General features: G+C 37.8%; 1 protein-coding gene across 5 annotated transcripts in view; it reads left to right on the top strand.

Moving 5' to 3' along the window:
* Positions 1-18,668, top strand: part of MEP-1 (zinc finger protein MEP-1) — a 58,328-nt gene that overhangs the window by 19,465 nt on the left and 20,195 nt on the right. For 2 of the 5 annotated variants that reach the window (XM_088260845.1, XM_088260840.1), the window contains exons 1-2: positions 16,420-16,537; positions 17,146-17,467. In XM_088260845.1, coding sequence (XP_088116971.1) covers positions 17,186-17,467 — 282 coding nt within the window. In that variant the 5' untranslated portion in view covers positions 16,420-16,537; positions 17,146-17,185. Of the gene's footprint in view, positions 1-15,904; positions 16,210-16,419; positions 16,538-16,655; positions 16,846-17,145; positions 17,468-18,668 lie in introns of those variants that run through there. The other 3 variants (XM_088260843.1, XM_088260844.1, XM_088260841.1) reach the window with 3 other exon arrangements.

Here is an 18,668-nt window from a genome sequence, read left to right as displayed (position 1 = left end):
TGTCGCACATTCTTCTGGGAGATCGCATTTCGAGTGCATTCAGTCTACTTTCATCCTTCTTGTGCCATCTCCATGTTTCACTTCCATACCTACAACCTGTCCACAGGATTTAATTTTTCCACCCGTAAAAAACTAATGAACACTACGATTGTATATAAATCATAGAAATCGTGTGTCTGTTTCTAGGCAATTACACAGAATCAGGACAAATTGTCTAGCTTGTTTGTGGACCCGTCATCTTGATTACGATTTGAATACAAGTGTTCATCACTCTCCCTTGCCGTGATGATCTCTCGTTATATTTCTATTTTCTAGAGAAAATAACGTCATCTCTCTTGAGATAAAGTAATAGTAATGGTTCATTCCTACTGATAAATGTCTCTTATGTACGATTCACTGATAATTTATTGATAAATGAAGTTATTAATTGGGAAATTCTAAGATAAAGTGGAATATTATATGGTATACTGAATCTTTGGCTGTATTTTTAAGTTTTACTTGGTACATACGACTATTTCTTGAAATCTAGTGTGACACGTGTTTCAATGCATTCCGCATCATTTTCAAACAACGTGTTTGTATTATTGCAATTAATGAAAGAATATAAAAGTATGGATACTTACAGGGCTTACGACCTGTCATAGGCTGGTTAAATTATCACTTTACACACGTGCAACATTCACCATTCTTCCCATGATTTACAACCACACTACTCAAATTTTTGGTTCTCCTGATATATTGATCAATCTCATGACACAGTACATACGAGTTCACAACAGCTATCTATGTTGGATTGAGAAGAACTTTTAATTGAAATAGACTTTTTTATTTGTATGCAAGATTCGAACCCCGGATTATGGTTACTTACCGGGAAACATCATTTTTTGTAGCTTGTAATTTGAACAGTTATTTTAATACACAATATTTTGAATGTGTCTAAATATTTGTTCACTAATCTGGATTTTCTCCACTTTGGAGTTATTTTAAAATGTTGACATAAAAATAAATGGACAATATCCAGATTTGGGAACAAGTATTTGTATTGGCTTCATGTAAGTAATGATCGAAATAACACTGTGTCAATACAATGCAGTGCCCTATGCACTATTGGGTGCGTATAAGGGTAAGAAGAAGAAGAAGATTTAGAGACACTTAAAATGTTTTGTATGATGATTATTCATCATTAGATAAATCTTTTGAAAACATGAGATGGCTGGTTTTATAAATATATGCTTGATTATAATATGAATAATTATTCAGGCCGAAGATCCAGTTACAATTTTATCAGGTCGAAACATGTATGTTCCAAGAAACCAAACAAAGCTTAGAGTGCAAAATTTCATGGGAAAGAAATGAGGTGCGTCATGTCTGCACGTTTGGTTATAACAGATGGTGAACCTTTGGCACGCGTGCCATAGGTGGCACTCGAGAAGATTTTGCATGGCACGCGATTGGAGAAAAAAATAAATGTGAATATGCAAAAAAAATTGTTGGAAATAGTATATATTTATAAAAAAAAATTAAATAACCATGTGTATTTTGTACGTTTATACTTTAGCAAACGACGGAAACGGAAGATATGACGACATTCATGCATAAAAAGATCGCATTGTTAAATACTTCCCGCACGTTGCTAGTCCCCCGAGGTATTTTTTTGTAATAAAATCTCCCTAATAATGAAGATTTAAGGATAATTTTTTTTATAAAGACCTTTTTTTCACTTATTTCATTCATGTTGCCATTAATAACTTAATTTTTTTTTTCGATGTTTTAATACATTGTTGCATTAAAAATCTGAGGTTACACAAACATTTGATGCATTTTTATTTCCACGTGTGGCACGCGACATATTATTATATCGAAAAAAAAATTGCCACTCATAAAGGTTCGCCATCCCTGGATTAAAATATAAATAATAATTTAGGTCGGAGATCCTGTTACCGTGTTATCAAATCAGAGAAATGGCAAGTTCCGAGACATCGAACAATGCTGAGAGTGTAAAATTACATGGGAAAGAAATGAGATGCGTCACGTCTGTTGCAGGTTTTCGATAAAACATCAAGCTTGTCTGGTTAGTTACAGGTAAATACTGCAAAAATATTTTCGATAAATAAAGAGTGAATCAATCGATTTGTCTGTGCAGCACCTTACGATCTCCGTCAGATAGCAGTGGTTCCCAAACCCTTTTTGCCCACGGACCCCTAATTCATTGTCTAAACTTGTCTACAGACCCTGGGTGACAAACTGCATACATGCACAATAGACAAATTATAAATTTAACTTTGATGCCTTGAATGCTTAGTAAATAGTGAGGTTAAAATAAAATATACACATTTTATTTATTAAGTATTTACCGAGGAAGATGGCATTATTACCGTTGAAGAAATTCGTTTTTAATTTATGTAATTATTTATTCATTATTATTTACTTGTTAAAACATGAACAATGAAAATGTGTCATATTTGTATTATTTCATATTAAACCCTGTCGTTGTTCAGGAACTCCCAAACGCAAGCGTTTCTGCCTAGAATTTTCACTCATGAATTATATGAAATTATATTATAAACATCAAGAGTAAATCCACTCAAGAGTAGGCATAGGCTATTAAACTTAAAATGTTGAAGCCTAAGTAGGGTCACGATAAGCGGTATTGCATAAGCCGTAGCTAGATTTTAAAGTCACTTGGACGTTAGGTAATAAAAAAAACCCACGGACCCCCTGAAATATCCCCGGGGACCACTGGGGGTCTAATTATCAATAGATGTCTCTAGTGAAGTTCTATTGATTATAGAACAATATTTCTAAATTGGTTCATATAAATTTATATAGAACTTCCAAGAATTTGAGTAGTGTGGTTGTCAATAATGGGTAGAAATGGTGAATGTTACACGTGTGTAAGTGATCACTTAAACCAGCCTATGACGGTCGTCAGTCCCGACTTCCATATTCTTCATCTTTGATGAGATGTCAAAAAATAATATGAAAACTAACTCCTTTAACTGTAGATAACCCAGATTTGTGAACAAGTATTTGGACACTCAAAATGTTGATTAATTTTCATGCGCAGTACGGGAGCGCATTGCTCTTTCTTTCTCAATTTTCCGGTAGAGGGATGAACGACACAATGTTTTAAATACGATAAAAACAGATAGATGTGCATCAGGTACTTTTATTAAGAAGATGTATGATCAGTCAGTCGGATACTTGGAAAAATATTCGATGAGGAGGCAAATGTAGACGCTTGTTTCTTGTGTCATTATAATCGAATTTAATTTTTTTTTGAGGTAGAATATACTCACCAATTTTTCTGATTTGGAGGTATGTGTACGTTAAACCATATATTTTTTTACAAGAGATCACAATAAAAAAAAATCACAATACTTTCCCTAATACGTTACTTGTCCTTTTTTGTATAATAAAAGAGAAATATTAAAGTTTTTTATTACTCACAAAAATATTTCAATTTCATACTTTGTATTTCTTTGAGCCTAAGCGGCTCGTTGTTAAAAATAGCTATCAAATTGTGGTATAGTGGGTTCGAACCGAGAGACTCTGACTCAAGAGTCCGCGACACTAACCACAGGACCACAACCCGACACATTTTATTATCCATTCTCTTTTTATATCCAATACTTCGTCCGTTGTTTTTAAATCACAGGCTCGGCTAGGGATGTTGGCAATAAACGACATTAACGTTTTGTTTAATTTTTATTAAAAAAATAATAATTACAAGTACTATTTTATTATTATTATCTGAAACATAAATTTAATAGAATTTTTAGTGTGTCCAAATACTTCATAAATCTGGGTTTCTCTTCTTACGAGTTATTTTACGTTTTTGACATCTCAACGAAGGATATGGAAGTCTGGGCATTTTTAGGGCCTACGACCTGTCAGATGATAACTTTGTGAGTGATAACTTTACACACGTGTAACATTCACCATTCTAACCATGATTGACAACCACACTACTCAATTTTTTTTAAGTCAAAGAGCGTTTGGTTCATAACATATATGAACTAAACGCTCTTTATCATTCTTAGTTCACTTTGTGTAATACCACTTTAAAAAACACCACTTCGTGACTGCCGGTTTCGGAATAATCATTCCATCATCAGGTCAAATGTAGTCTAAAGCGAGATTATTACGGTCTGAGATTTATACATTTATACCATGCCACAAGGTTAACAATGCTTATAATATACAAAATATGTATGAACCATATCATTTCGTTCCGTGATTGAGTTCACAAATAGCCATCTATTAACAGATGTAAGCCCTGTAAATGCCCAGACTTCCATATTCTTCTGCATATAAGTATGTATGTAGAGATGTCAAAAAATGTAAATTGTACAGCACTCCGGAGTATATATGGACCTAATGCAATTTTTGTGAGCTTTTGTGATCGAAAGAAAAACTTTTTACTGTGAAGAGTAAGACTCCCGATGCCTGGCATTGTAAAATTTGCTGGATAATAAAAATGTGCGTTTCCAATTATTTTTATATTTTTAACTTTTTAATGAACAAAAAACGCGCTTAGAGTATTAGAAATGAAGACTCTAAGAAGCATAGCAAGAGTCTACAAGACCGAATAAGAAACGCCAGGATAAGGGAAATATGCGAGATCGAGGCGGGGAAGGTAACGAAGGAGATAATGGTATGCGCATGTGAGGAGAAAGGAACCATCCAGACCCCCCCCCCCCACATTGCACTGTACGGCCAACCCTAAGGTAGACGACTCCCGAGCAGACCACCAAAGAGATGGGTCGACAGCTGGGAATCGACATCCCATGAGGCTAATCCCTCTTAAAAACAGGCCACAAGGCCTACACCAAGAAGAAGAAGAAGAAGAAGAAGAAGAACGACAGCAAATCGTTTTTATATTCCGCGGGAAGTACTCACCTCTTGCTTTGTTATGCGTTTCTACCCCTATCTTCTCTACCTCTCCAATTTTATATAATACAACCCCCCCCCTTACTATCTACATGAAGTACCTATCTATAATAATAATAAAACCCTTATCCGCACCCCAATGGTGCACAGGGCACTGTGTCATATAAACGCAGTGTTATCTTGATCGTTTACACATGAAGGAAAGGTGATCAGCCCTCCGCTTCAGGTACCAGTCCATGGTAATATTGAATAAATATTACAGTGAAAAAATCACTTATATTTTATTTTACCCCCCTTGGGAATCGAACCCGGGACCTCCAGAACGGTAGCCGAGCGTGCTGACCATTACACTACGGAGGCGGACCCATCTATAATAAAAAAAAATAAACTACTTATACAGACGTCCATATATTAGTTTACAAATATGTAATTCATTTCAGTTCGTACCTTTCTTTTGTCTTTTGATTCTACGTATTTCCTATCATATCCATACAATCCAATTTCATTAATTGATTCGGCAGTCACTTGTGGTAAAATCTATCCGTTTTTAATAAGTTTTTCTTATTAATTACCACTATTTCTTAACATCTAATGTGACACGTGTTTAGATGCATTCCGCATCATTAAAAAAATCGATAAAATAGATTTTAAGAAAGAGTACTATTGAAACTGCTTACTAATTAATACTAAGTAAAACTTGAATTAAAAATCAATACATACACGCTATTTCTTTATCCTCAAAGTTGAACATCGCACATATAAGCGATGTTCAACTTAGTAAGGGTGTGCCCGCCTCCGTAGTGTAATGGTTAGCGTGTTTAGCTACCGTGCTGGAGGTCCTATGTTCAATTCCCAGGGGGTGTTGAAAATAAATATTAGTGATTTTACACTCTAATATTACCCTGGACTGGTGCCTGAAGCGCAAGAGTGATCACCTTGCCTTCATATAAGTAACAATATAACACTGCGTCAATAAGATACAGTGCTCTATGCAACAATTGGGTGCGGATAATTGTTAGACGAAGACAACTTAGTAAGGGTGTGCAACCCCGAGTGTCCTGTTGCTGTTTTCTTTTTCCTCTCATTTACTACTACTACTACTACTACTACTGACTCCCTCATTTGCAAAAATTATAACGAAATCATCCACCTGTTTTATAATTTTCTATTTACTAATATTTTACACCCAGATCTACGAGTACATTGATCTCTTTCAAAAACCAAAAATCAGTGGCGTGCACAGATAATTAATTGGGGTAGGCAGTAGGGGTAGGTAGTAAGGTAAGCTGGTATTACTTACTAGGGTAGGTAATAAGGTAAGCTGGTACTTCTTAGCAAGATAGGGTAGGGACTGGTTGCGTTTTTACTCGTATATCGCTCACTCCTTTCAAGAACGTCATAAATAAAAAAAACTTGATTTTTCACGAGAACGTTTCTAAAGTTTAAAAATATAACACATTGTATTAAAAATAAATATCAAGCTATTTATTTAACTTTTCACTGTGCAACAGATCTTTTTAGGTAATACCTGAAGGTTTTTTCTTGATTTGAAAAATATTTATTATATTTAAAATAATAATTAAACAATACCTTTTCTACAAAATGCAAAAACCACATTTTCTGCCCTGTAGCGGGTAAATACTAAGTTAAAAATATGCCTCTTTTGCTGGGATATTGTACATTTTCTGGGCATTCCGAAAACATGTACAACTGAAAATTGACGATTTTAAAATAACGTTCTTGAAAGGAGTGAGCGATATGTCACGCGGGTATGTTAGGATAGGCACTGCTTTTTTTATATTTTACAAATTATGCACGTTTGTCACCAGCGCCTGTAGGTCTTCTTTGCTATCGACGAGAAGCACAGCATCAACAGACATTCAAATTGTAATTCAAACGCGAGTGCTTTTGCCTAGAATTTTTACTTGTTAAATTATATCAAAGTATATTATATTATAGTATATAGTAAACACAAAGAGTAAACAAACTCACGAGTAAGAGTAGGCTATACAAATTGGAGGCTAAGCGTTGCATACGCCGTAGTTAGACTTCAGTCACTCAGACATTAGGTAATTAAAAAAAATTGTAAATGTAATAAAAAAAAATTGACATCTCATAATAATATTAAAATAACTCCTGTAATTGGAGATAATCCAGATTTTGTTAACAAGTATTTGGACACACTCAAAATGTTGTAAATAAATTATCTGGTCAAATTATAAGCTTAAATAATAAAAATGAAAATGGTATTTTCTGGCGTTTCTCATGTGTGTGTTTATAATCCAGGATTCGGACCTCACATCCTAATATAAAAGTTTCTGCTTAAAAAAAGGTTCTTTACATCTCACTAATAGATGTCTCTAGTGGAGTTCTAGAGATTCAAGAACAAGGTTTCTAAAATTGGTTCATACACACACATATATATATATATATATATATATATATATATATATATATATATATATATATATATATATATATATATATATATACATATATATATATTTATATATATATATATATATATATATATATATATATATATAAACATATATATATATATATATATATATATATACATATATATATATATATATATATATATATATATAAATATATATATATATACATATATATATTTATATATATATATATATATATATATATATATATATATATATATATATATATATATATAAATATATATATATATATATATATATATATATATATATATATATATATATATATATATATATATATATATATATATATATATATACATAATATATAACTTCCAAGAATTTGTCAATAATGGATAGAATTGGTGAATGTTACACTTCGCTCACTCCTTTCAAGAACGTCATAAATCGAAAAACTTGATTTTTCAGGAGAACGTTTTTAAAATTAAAAAATGGAATACAATTTATTAAAAATAAATATCCAGGCACTTATTGAACTTTTTACTGTGCAACATATCTTTTTAGGTAAAACCTGAAAGTTTTTAAAAAAAATTAAACAATACCTTTTCTACAAATTTGCAAAAACAACACTTTCTGCCCTGTAGCGGGTTAATATTCAGTTAAAAATAGTACATTTTCTGGGCATTCCGAAAACATGCACAACTGAAAATTCACGATTTTTTATTTATGATGTTCTTGAAAGGAGTGAGCGACTCGTGTAAAGTGATCACTTACACCAGCCTATAACGGTCGTCAGCCCCGTAAATCCCCAGATATCCATATTCTTCTTCATAATTGATGAGATGTCAAAAAATAATATGAAAATAACTCCTGTAATTGGAGATAATCCAGATTTTGTGATCAAGTATTTTGACACACTCAGAATGTAGTAAGTAAATGTAATTCTCACTAATAAAAATAATCTTCTTTTTCATGAGCCCTCTGACCTCCACTGCTGGATATAGGCCTCTTCCCCTTATTTCCATTTGCTCCGGTCGGTTGCTGCTTACAGCCAGATTCTACCCCCCACAGCGACTATGTCGTCGGACCATCTCTTTTGGGGTCTTTTGACGCCTCTTTTGTTCTCCCAATGTCTCCATCTTAATTTTTTTGGGGTCCATCTTGTGGGGTTCTGTCTTGCAATATCGCTCACTCCTCTCAAGAACGTCATAAATCAAAAATCGTCAATTTTTACTTGAGCACGTTTCCGGAATGCCCCGAAAATGAACCATATCCCAGCAAAAGAGGCATATTTTAAATGTAATATTTACCCGCTACAGGGCAGAACGTGTTTTTTTTTAATTTTGAAGAAAATGCGCTGTTTTAGTATTTCTTTCAACATACTAAATATTTTTCAAATGGAGAAAAAACCTTCAGGTTTTACTTAAAAAGATCTGTTGCACAGTTCAATAAGTGGTTTGATATTTATTTTTAATACATTGTTTTATATTTTTAAAATTTTAAAAATCTTCTCCAAAAAAATCAAGTTTTTTGATTTATGACGTTCTGGAAAGGAGTGAGCGATATGTCCCGCCCGTTGCCTTTAAGTCTTGATATCGTAATAAAAATAATAGGAAAAAATATTCAGTAAACTTTAAGACTTATAAAATAAAGAAATGAAGAGATAAGGCGTAGGACGCAGCAAATCTTGGTCGCAACTGTCGTCAAGAAAAGGCGATTCAGTTGGCTTGGCCATGTACTCCGCATGCCTCCCGAGAGCCGCCATCAAGCTTGCCTCCTTTACAAGGCATCAGGTTCGCGCCGCCCAGGACGACCACTGCTGACAATTCGTCGGCAGTTTTCTTCTGAACTTCGGGACGTGGACCTGACTTGGGAGGATGCAAGGGAGCTGGCAGCTCACAGAAAAGCCTGTAGATAGTTTGTGGACTCCATATGCTTCACCTAGGGAGGGGATATGGTTTTAATAATTTTGAAATATAAGACTTAAAAAGTTGGAGCCTAAGTGGGGAATGATAAACGGCATGGCATAAGCCGTAACTAGATTTCAGAGTAAGGTTATTAAAATAAAATGCAAATGAAATTCTCAGTAATTGAAAATAATATTCTTGTTCAAACCTCTATCCACGCCCGATGGTGCATAGGGCACTGCATCATTTAAATTTTTATCTTGATCGCTAACATGCGAAGGAAAGGTGATCAGCCAGGCTAATATACCAGTCATGGGCAATATTGAATAAATATTAACTAACTTACTAACCACCACGCCGCTTTCTCCCGCAGGGGTAGGCAGAGAGAATAGAATGCCACACCGCTCTGTCTTTGTAAACATTCTTCTCCACTTTCACATTCACGCATCTCCTCAAACACACCCGACGATTATTCCGAATCCTGACATGTTTTAATGAATGCAAAAAAAAAGTTAATTATGTTTATAAATTTTTAAATGAATGTATACAGTATATGTATTTATATGTATGTACGAATATATTTTCATTCAAACCCTTATCCACACCCCAATGGTGCATATGGCACTGCATATACGGAGTGTTATCTTGATCATTAACACACGAAGGAAAGGTGATCAGCCATCCGGTTCAGGTACCAGTCCAGGGTAATATTAGAGTGAAAAAATGGCTTGTGTTTATTAGACTCCCCCTGTGAATCGAACCCGGACCTCCAGCGCGGTAGCCGAGCGTGCTGACCATTACACTACGGAGGCGGACTGAAAATAATAATTGGGAATTATTTATTCATTTCAATTCTTCCTCTCTCGACAACAGCGTCACGGCGTCGGCGTCGTTGACTATTTTTTTGTTAAACTACGAGTTTTGGCACCCCGTTGGAATCACCGATGTATTAGTTGGCTAAATCTCGATGATAGTACATATGTTGACGCATGTATATCGCATACAGCTCGACCTGTTTTGTCGATCACGACGATAATGTACTACATCACGATAATGTACCATCATCCCGTTTCTCCGCAGGGGTAGGCAGAGATGATGGAACGCCACACGTTCTCTCGGCCCTCCCCGTTCTGTTCTCCCGCTCACATTCGCCACATATATGTACTTTCTTAGTCATTTTCTCGTTGTCCATTCGCTCCACATGTGCATACCACCTTAAAGAACTCTTCTTAATCTTTTCAATTACCCCTAGTTCAGCCTTACATTCCTTTCCAATATATTCGTTTTTGATTCTGTCTTACAATGATTTTCCACACATTTGTCTGAGGGAGCGATTTTCAACGGCGGAAATTGATGAAAATTTAAGAAAATAAATACATTTTCATCAGTTGATTTGACCGTAACTTAGCGTTAATATCATTCAATTTTTAATTTACGGGCCAGTATACGTTAAATCTAGATAAATTTCTTTAAACCAAGGTAACATCTGACGTAATTGTTTTTATTTTATTAAAACACCGTTTTTGTATTGAAAAAATAGGTTATTGAGAAGTAAAGGGGGATATTTCTTTTCAATATGTATTATAAAAAAACAAAATTCAATATAATCTTTTAAAAAATCGGGCGTGAAGTGACAACGGTTCTCAGCCCAGCCGGACGCTTAATGAATTCTGTTATTGCAAGCAAGGGCTTACGTTTTACTTGGTAAATACCACTGCATAATTCTTAATTAATGTATTGTGTTTCGATGCATTCATCATCATTTACGGTGTTTGAAAATGGCGCAGAATGCACCGAAACACGTGTTACAACAGATTTTAAGAAATCGCGGTATTAACCAAGTAAAAATTAAATAAAAAAATATGATAAATAGGTCATAATACATTTTCATTATGAATATTAATTTGACCGATAGGGGATGACAATTTTTCTTACCCTTTCGTCGTTCATTCATTCATCGAACATCGTCTTAAATAAATCATACACCTAAGTAACTTCGCTGCTAACTTAGAATCAATGAAATACGAGCGTATAAACTCATGCCTCTAGCGAGATAGCGAGTGTTTTTGCCTAGAATTTTCACTCGTGAATTACATGAAATTATAGTAACTTTAAGCATAAAGATAAAATCCACTCACGAGTAGGCATAGGCTATGAAACTTGAAGTTAAAGCCCGAGTAGGGTCATGATAAGCGGTGTTGCATTAGCCGTAGCTAGATTTCAGAGTCACTTGGACGTTAGGTAATGGAGATAATAGGCTAGACTTGGAGATAATAGGTTAGACTCAGGCCTATTACAGTATCTCCAAGCGGTCACGTGGGGCGTTCTGTCATGTTGACGTTATTTAAGACAATTTTTTTTAATTACCTAACGTTCAAGTGACTCTAAAATCTAGCTACGGCTCATGTTACTCTAGCCGCTAGAGTGTAGAGATTCCGCCGCCATAGCGTGGTGTGGTTAGCGCGTTTGGCGGCCGTTTTAATAGATTTTTTCACTAAACCACTAACTAACCACAGAATAGAATATAACGCCATAACACTGTCTTTGCAAACATTATTTGCCTCTTCTATATTCATACATACCCGCCTATTTTTTCGACTCCTGACATACTTGATCGTGCCCCGTTCTCCACGGTCTTCCTTTGTTTCTTTTTCCGACTACATTCGCCTCATACATTTGTGTTAAAATGGAGACTGACCTCCACATTTCGTCGTAACGTAACATTCGCGGCGAGCATCCGACTTCGAGTGGAGTACTCGGCTCGCTGTGCTGACTATACGAATGCTCGCATCGTAACGTGTTACGTTACGACCGAATGACTCCGGTCAGTCCTCAACTTTACTCTCTTTACTCACTCATACGTTCCACGCGTCCAAGGCATCTCAACACACCTTTCTTAATTTTATAGATTTTGCTTATCTCCGCCTACGTTCTTTCCTTACTTCACCGTTCGAACATCTGTCATACATCGTTTTGCAGCACATTTGTCTGAGGGATCGCATTTCGGCTGACAATACCGAAAAGAAAATCAATAAATATTTATTTCTAACTGAACATGAGGAATGTTATATTCTCTACGTTGTTAGCGCGATTTCAATCGTATCTAATCAATCAATGCCCAGGCAAACGTGCAAAAATATATATCTCCTTCCTTCTTCAAACCCTTATCCGCACCCCAGTGGTGCATAGGGCACTGCATCATGTAAATGAAGTGTTATCTTGATCGTGAACACACGAAGGAAAGGTGATCAGCCCTCAGAATAAATATTAGAGTGAAAAAATCACTCATTTTTATTTGACCCCGCCCCCCTGGAAATCGAACCCGGGACCTCCAGCACGGTAGCCGAGTGTGCTGACCATTATACTACGGAGGTGGACAACTGCGGATCCTATAGGTTATTATTATTATAAAATATTAATTTAACACAGTTTCCATCATTTTTGAGTACCTATTTAAAAATGGTTGATTTCATGGAATAAAATAACTATGTAATTTTTTCCACATTAATTATTTTTGACCGGCAGTTCGGTTTCGTCGTTACCGACATCATCAGACTGGTTGAATTATTTTTTTATTCTATAAAATGCAGTTCCACTAAGAAATGTCAGTACAAAAAATAAATATTATAAAAAGTGCAATGGTTGATTATAATAATATATGCATAATATCATATCAGTATGCACAAATATAAGAGTTTAATAAATACCCATTGATTTTGCCATACACCTTGGTAGTTTATTTTTTTATTTATTGTAATTTGTTTGGACATATCGTACATGCAACGTTTTTTGGCTCGCCATGTGGGTTAACAATTGCTTTCAAACGCTACGGATGTCGGACGATGTACGCACGTTTACTTTCGTTGAAATTACGACAAATAACGAGTTTTGATCACCACCGTTATTCATGACGCTTCGTTTTCCATACTTCATAATGGTTCGCATTTTTTTAAAAAGTAAAATAGTCATTATGTGATAATAAATAGTTATTAGTTCTACCGGTACGATTACATCGGTTCTTAGTAGTTTCATCGTTTTTTTTTCTTTCTAATTTGATGACTCAGCGATGACCGCAACAGTATTTTTTTTACATTAGTAGTTTTATTTTTAGGTGTGCGGTTTGTGACTTGTTTTCGTGAAGACAAGCCTCTACACACTGCCGATTCGCTTACAAAATTTGAAAGCAGGACGAGTGGTACCTGTTATATATTATCATTTTTATGTACCTAGTATACTATTTCTATAAATATCCAAATGTCTTCGTATTCGTGACGCCATATCGGAGTGAGTTTTCAATGTTTTATTTCGTAATAACCGACGACATTCCGTACCTCCGCAGGGTAGGCGGTGAGGATAGAACGCCTGGTGTTATTATTACCATACATATTTTCGTCGGCCTCCTCCTCACTCTGAACCGTTCTTTCATTATTCGTGCGCCGGTCATGCTAGAAGGTAACTTCATGACTAATCGTCACGCCGCTCCAGGGAGAATAGAACGCCATACCACCCTGTCTTTGCAAACATTCTTCGCCTCCCTCACATTCGCGCATCTCTTCATACGTACCCGCGGATTAATCCGACTTGATTGTGCCAAGTTTTCCTCGGTCTTCCTCAGCTTCCTTTTCCAACTATATTTGCCTCGTAAATTTGTTTAACCGTTCTTTCCTCACTCGTACTATCCACATGTCCAAACCATCTCAACACACAAGAAGCTAGAAGCTTTATTTCCTTTTATCGCGCCGTTTTACTATCTTCTCTTGGCATATCTATGATTAAACCTATCGGCCGAAATCGCATTTTTTAATTCAACCTATTATCATTCCAGTGAATCATTATTGATGAATGATACGGAATGATTTTTTTTTAAATAAATTATAATTAGAATATTTGCCTGTGTAGGGGTCAGCGTACTTGGCTCTCTCGCAGCAGGTCGCGGGCTCGATTCCAATGGGGTCGAAATAAATAGATGTGAGTTTACATTCTAATGTTACTCTGGACTGAAACCTTCGGCGCAGGCTTGCCTAACGGTCAAGACAACACCGCGTCGATGCGACGCAGTGCCTTGTGCACCATTAGGTGCGGATGAGGGATCCGAGAAGGACATTGCAACGTGGAGTTCAACAAGATAAACGCAGCTTTCAAAAAGTAATATTGAAATACTTTTGTACTTGATAGTCTTTGAGACAATTCAATTGTCTCTTTATAGACATTTATAATTCGTCGCACATATTTTGTTCACTCCTTTCAACAACGTCATATATCAAAAAACTTTTTCTCCTCAAAAAGATTTTTCAGGATATAATACAATGTATTAAAAATAACTATCAAGCCACTTATTGAACTTTTTACTGTGCAACAGAGCTTTTTAGGTAAAACCTGAATGTTTTTTCTCCATTTGAAAAATATTTAGTACATTTAAAAAAATAATTAAACAATACCTTTTCTTCAAAATGCAAAAACAATACTTTCTGCCCTGAAGCGGGTAAATATTAAGTTTAAAATGTGCCGCTTTTGCTGGGATGTAGTATATTTTCTGGGCATTCCGAAAACATGCAAAACTGAAAATTTACGATTTTTGATACATGACGTTGTTGAAAGGAGTGAGCGATTTGTATTGTAACTTATTTTTGTTGTTATTTGTACTTTTTTAATATGAGCTCCATCTTTTTTTTTTAAATTTACGTAAACATTTCCTCTATGGTGACAAAGGGGACGGATTAGTTATTTCGCTTCAGCAGGGTCGGAATGGATGATATGTCATACACTAATTTAATTTACAATATAAATCTGAACAGGGAGAATAAAAAATAACGGTGTATTTTACTGAACCAGTCGGAAGATATTGTAAATAATTAGTATATGTATTTTTGTATAATTGGGTCATGATTAATGCAAGGCTTAGTTAGATAAGCATTATCGATAAAATTAAGAAATGCGTGTTGAGATGGTTTGGACATGTGGAACGTATGAGTAAGGAAAGAACGGTTAAACAAATTTATGAGGCGAATGTAGTTGGAAAAAGAAGCAGAGGAAGACCGAGGAAAACTTGGTACAATCAGGTATGTCAAATACTTGAAAGCGGCCCGGTCAAGGGTCGTTATAATCGTCCGGTATGTACGACGAGATGCATGAATGTAGAAGAGGCGAAGAATGTTTGCAAAGATAGAGTGGTGTGGCGTTCGATTCTCTCTGCCTACCCCTGCCGAGAAGCGGCGTGATGGTTAGCTATAATTAGGTCATTAAAAAAAAATAGTACGAGGTACCGACCTAGGCAAAATTTTCTCTTCCGGTTAATTGGCCCAGTGGTTTGGTGTTTGGTGATCGGACTGCCGGCTGAAGCGGAGCAGGTCGGAGCCCTCCAGGGCCGGGGCTCCGGCGGCCCGCGGAGCCGGCCCGCCACCAGCACTCGTCGCTCCGCCAGGCGCGCCATCCGAACGTTACGGAGAATGGCGACGCCGGGCGAACGTTGGGTAAACTCCAGCCGCTACGAGCGTGACTGCGTCGGCCAGCGAGGCTCGGGCGAGTCTATTCTGCCGGGGGGGTGTCTATTCTGCCAGGACCCCTCTGCACCGCGAACTCTTCGAAATACCGCCGCCGCGCCGCACATCTGCCGCGTGGCGAGAGTTCATTCAATTTTATATATCCACATAGATAGATAACGGATAATATTCTCTTACTCGGCGGTAATCGAAACGTAATTAATAGTATCGTCACGTTGATTTCAGATCGTAGAGCAGTTATAAATAGGTTTTTTCGCCTTCCATTCCCTGTCCTCACCTAGTGGTGCATAGAGCACTGTGTCGTATCGACGCGGCATTTTCGTAATCGTTTATTACACGCAGGCGATCGTCTTGCCCAGGGCGATATCAAACGGTAGAATGAAAAAACAGTATTTATTTAAAACCCACTGGGAATTGAACCCGGGACCTCCTACACGTTAGCTGACCGCGCTAACCACCCTAAGCGTTTTTTTTATAAACGTACAGGTAAAGAATTGATTTTTATGTTACGGGTTGCTCCATTTGAAATTGCGATAAGAAGGCGGTTTCAGTCAGATTAAAATTCGCGTAATTGGAAATAAACGTAGTAAAACGAAAATGTCGACGAAACGGTTCCGTAAAATTTCAGTTTAAAAAGTTGGCGCGCGTATTGTAACCGGAGCCGCGGGCCGCGGGCCGCGGGCCCCACGTACAGGCAGCGCCGCCAGCCGTCAGTTTCCCATTTGTGCCCGAGTCGGGTGGCCGCGTGCGCTTCCTCGTCCTGCTTTGGCCGGCTACTATGCCGCGATCCACGTACTCCGCACACTGTCCTAAGGTGATTCTTTTGCCCATCTTGTTTCGCGCGCTCCCGCCAGCCTCGTCTCATTGATCAGGCCGCGTGACCCCTCCGACCGGCGCCGGGCACGGCCGAGAGCAGCTGTTTGTGTCCGCGTTGATGAGAGATGCAACGCCGGCACAGAGAAGCCCCGGAGTGTTCGCGCGCCTTTACCATCGCCGACGAGAACTCCTCTTGATGAGATGTTCATTCTCTCGGTGTTTTCTACTCTTTGTTACCGGCCATCAGATTTCTTACTAGTTGCCGAAATGTGACAGCGACATTTTATTAGAGTTCCCCCCAAAACGGTACTATTACGACAGTCAAGTTTCCTGTTTCGTGCAGCGTGCAACCTAAAACCTAACCTAATCGCTAAACGCCATTTTGAATTATAATTTTTTAGTTATTAGCCCTTTAATTTTATATATATTTTTTAAATCCTCTTACTTCAACGTTTAATTTATTTGATTGTGAAGTTAATGACATTGATTGAATTCTGTTGATAATATAAACATATATTTTATAGTATTGTATATTTGTAGGTATGTGGTCTGTTATTGTAAGGTGGTAGCTCTATATATATCTTATTGTGAATGTTGTTTTTTTAGGTCCGAAAATCCGAATAAGCTCTCATAAAAATCATCAAAAATGAACGGAGACATGAATAACACTTTAGAAGAGAGCCTAGACACTTCCTCGCAAGAATCATACGCCACTTCTGAGAATGCCCCGGCCGATGAAGTGATGTCTCTGAATCAAACAGATAGTAGTAACCAGGGGGAGGATAGTCACCTCGGAGGTAGCAGTGTGCGCGAAGTCGAAAGCCAACACGGCAGTGACAGTGTGCGGGAAGTAGACAGCCAGCATGGCAGTGACAGTGCGCGCGAAGTAGACAGCCCACACGGCAGTGACAGTAACCAAGCCGAAGAGGTGAGCCATGAAATCCAGGTACCGGGGGGCGGGGTCCGCTGGGAGGGCGCTCCTCACGCGGAGACCGCCCACCGACCCCACGCGATATGTTTAGTTTGCCAAGCCGTAGTGCACTTTCCGTTTCAGTATGCCATCGACATCGTGGACTCGGTGCCCCAAGCGCCCCAAGCGCCCCAAGCGCAGAGGGCCTTCGCGTGGGAGGCCGAGTCCGTGATCACCGTGAACTCCTCCGACGAGGACGAGCCCGCCCCCGCTGCAGAGGGGACGGGCGGTAGACGTGTAGATACTAGTTCGGATGGCTCGAGCCAGCTCAGTACGTGGCTGATTATTCAAGTAGGCGGTGTAACTTATAGACGTGTTTGGAGAAATGGATTAACCATGATTAGTTCTGGATACAAATTGAATGATGGTAGTCTACATTTGCACCCGGGTTTAGAATCAATTCAGAGAAATTTGTACTCTGCTTTTATGGAAGAAAGTACAGGACCTCCGAATCCAGGGCACAATTTCAATGGCCATTTTATAATTGCATGGTATCAATCATCTGACCGGAGAATGGGGGCGCCGCCTATCCATCCAATTGATGACCACAGAGATAATCAAATAATTCACTGGCATCCCCCATCCGACCGGAGAATGGGTGCGCCGCCTGTTCATCCAATTGATGACCACAGAGATAATCAAATAATTCACTGGCATCCCCCATCCGACCGGAGAATGGGTGCGCCGCCTGTTCATCCAATTGATGACCAGAGAGATAATCAAATAATTCACTGGCATCCCCCATCCGACCGGAGAATGGGTGCGCCGCCTGTTCATCCAATTGATGACCAGAGAGATAATCAAATAATTCACTGGCATCCCCCATCCGACCGGAGAATGGGTGCGCCGCCTGTTCATCCAATTGATGACCAGAGAGATAATCAAATAATTCACTGGAATTCCCCATCCGACCGGAGAATGGGTGCGCCGCCTGTTCATCCAATTGATGACCAGAGAGATAATCAAATAATTCACTGGCATCCCCCATCCGACCGGAGAATGGGTGCGCCGCCTGTTCATCCAATTGATGACCAGAGAGATAATCAAATAATTCACTGGCATCCCCCATCCGACCGGAGAATGGGTGCGCCGCCTGTTCATCCAATTGATGACCAGAGAGATAATCAAATAATTCACTGGCATTCCCCATCCGACCGGA

The sequence above is a fragment of the Brachycentrus maculatus genome, unplaced genomic scaffold, assembly GCF_059751285.1.
Source record: "Brachycentrus maculatus isolate JH-2025_06_01 unplaced genomic scaffold, ASM5975128v1 h1tg000144l, whole genome shotgun sequence".
In the NCBI taxonomy this organism is placed as follows: Eukaryota; Metazoa; Arthropoda; class Insecta; order Trichoptera; family Brachycentridae; genus Brachycentrus; species Brachycentrus maculatus.
This window is presented reverse-complemented; position numbering and strand designations above follow the sequence as displayed.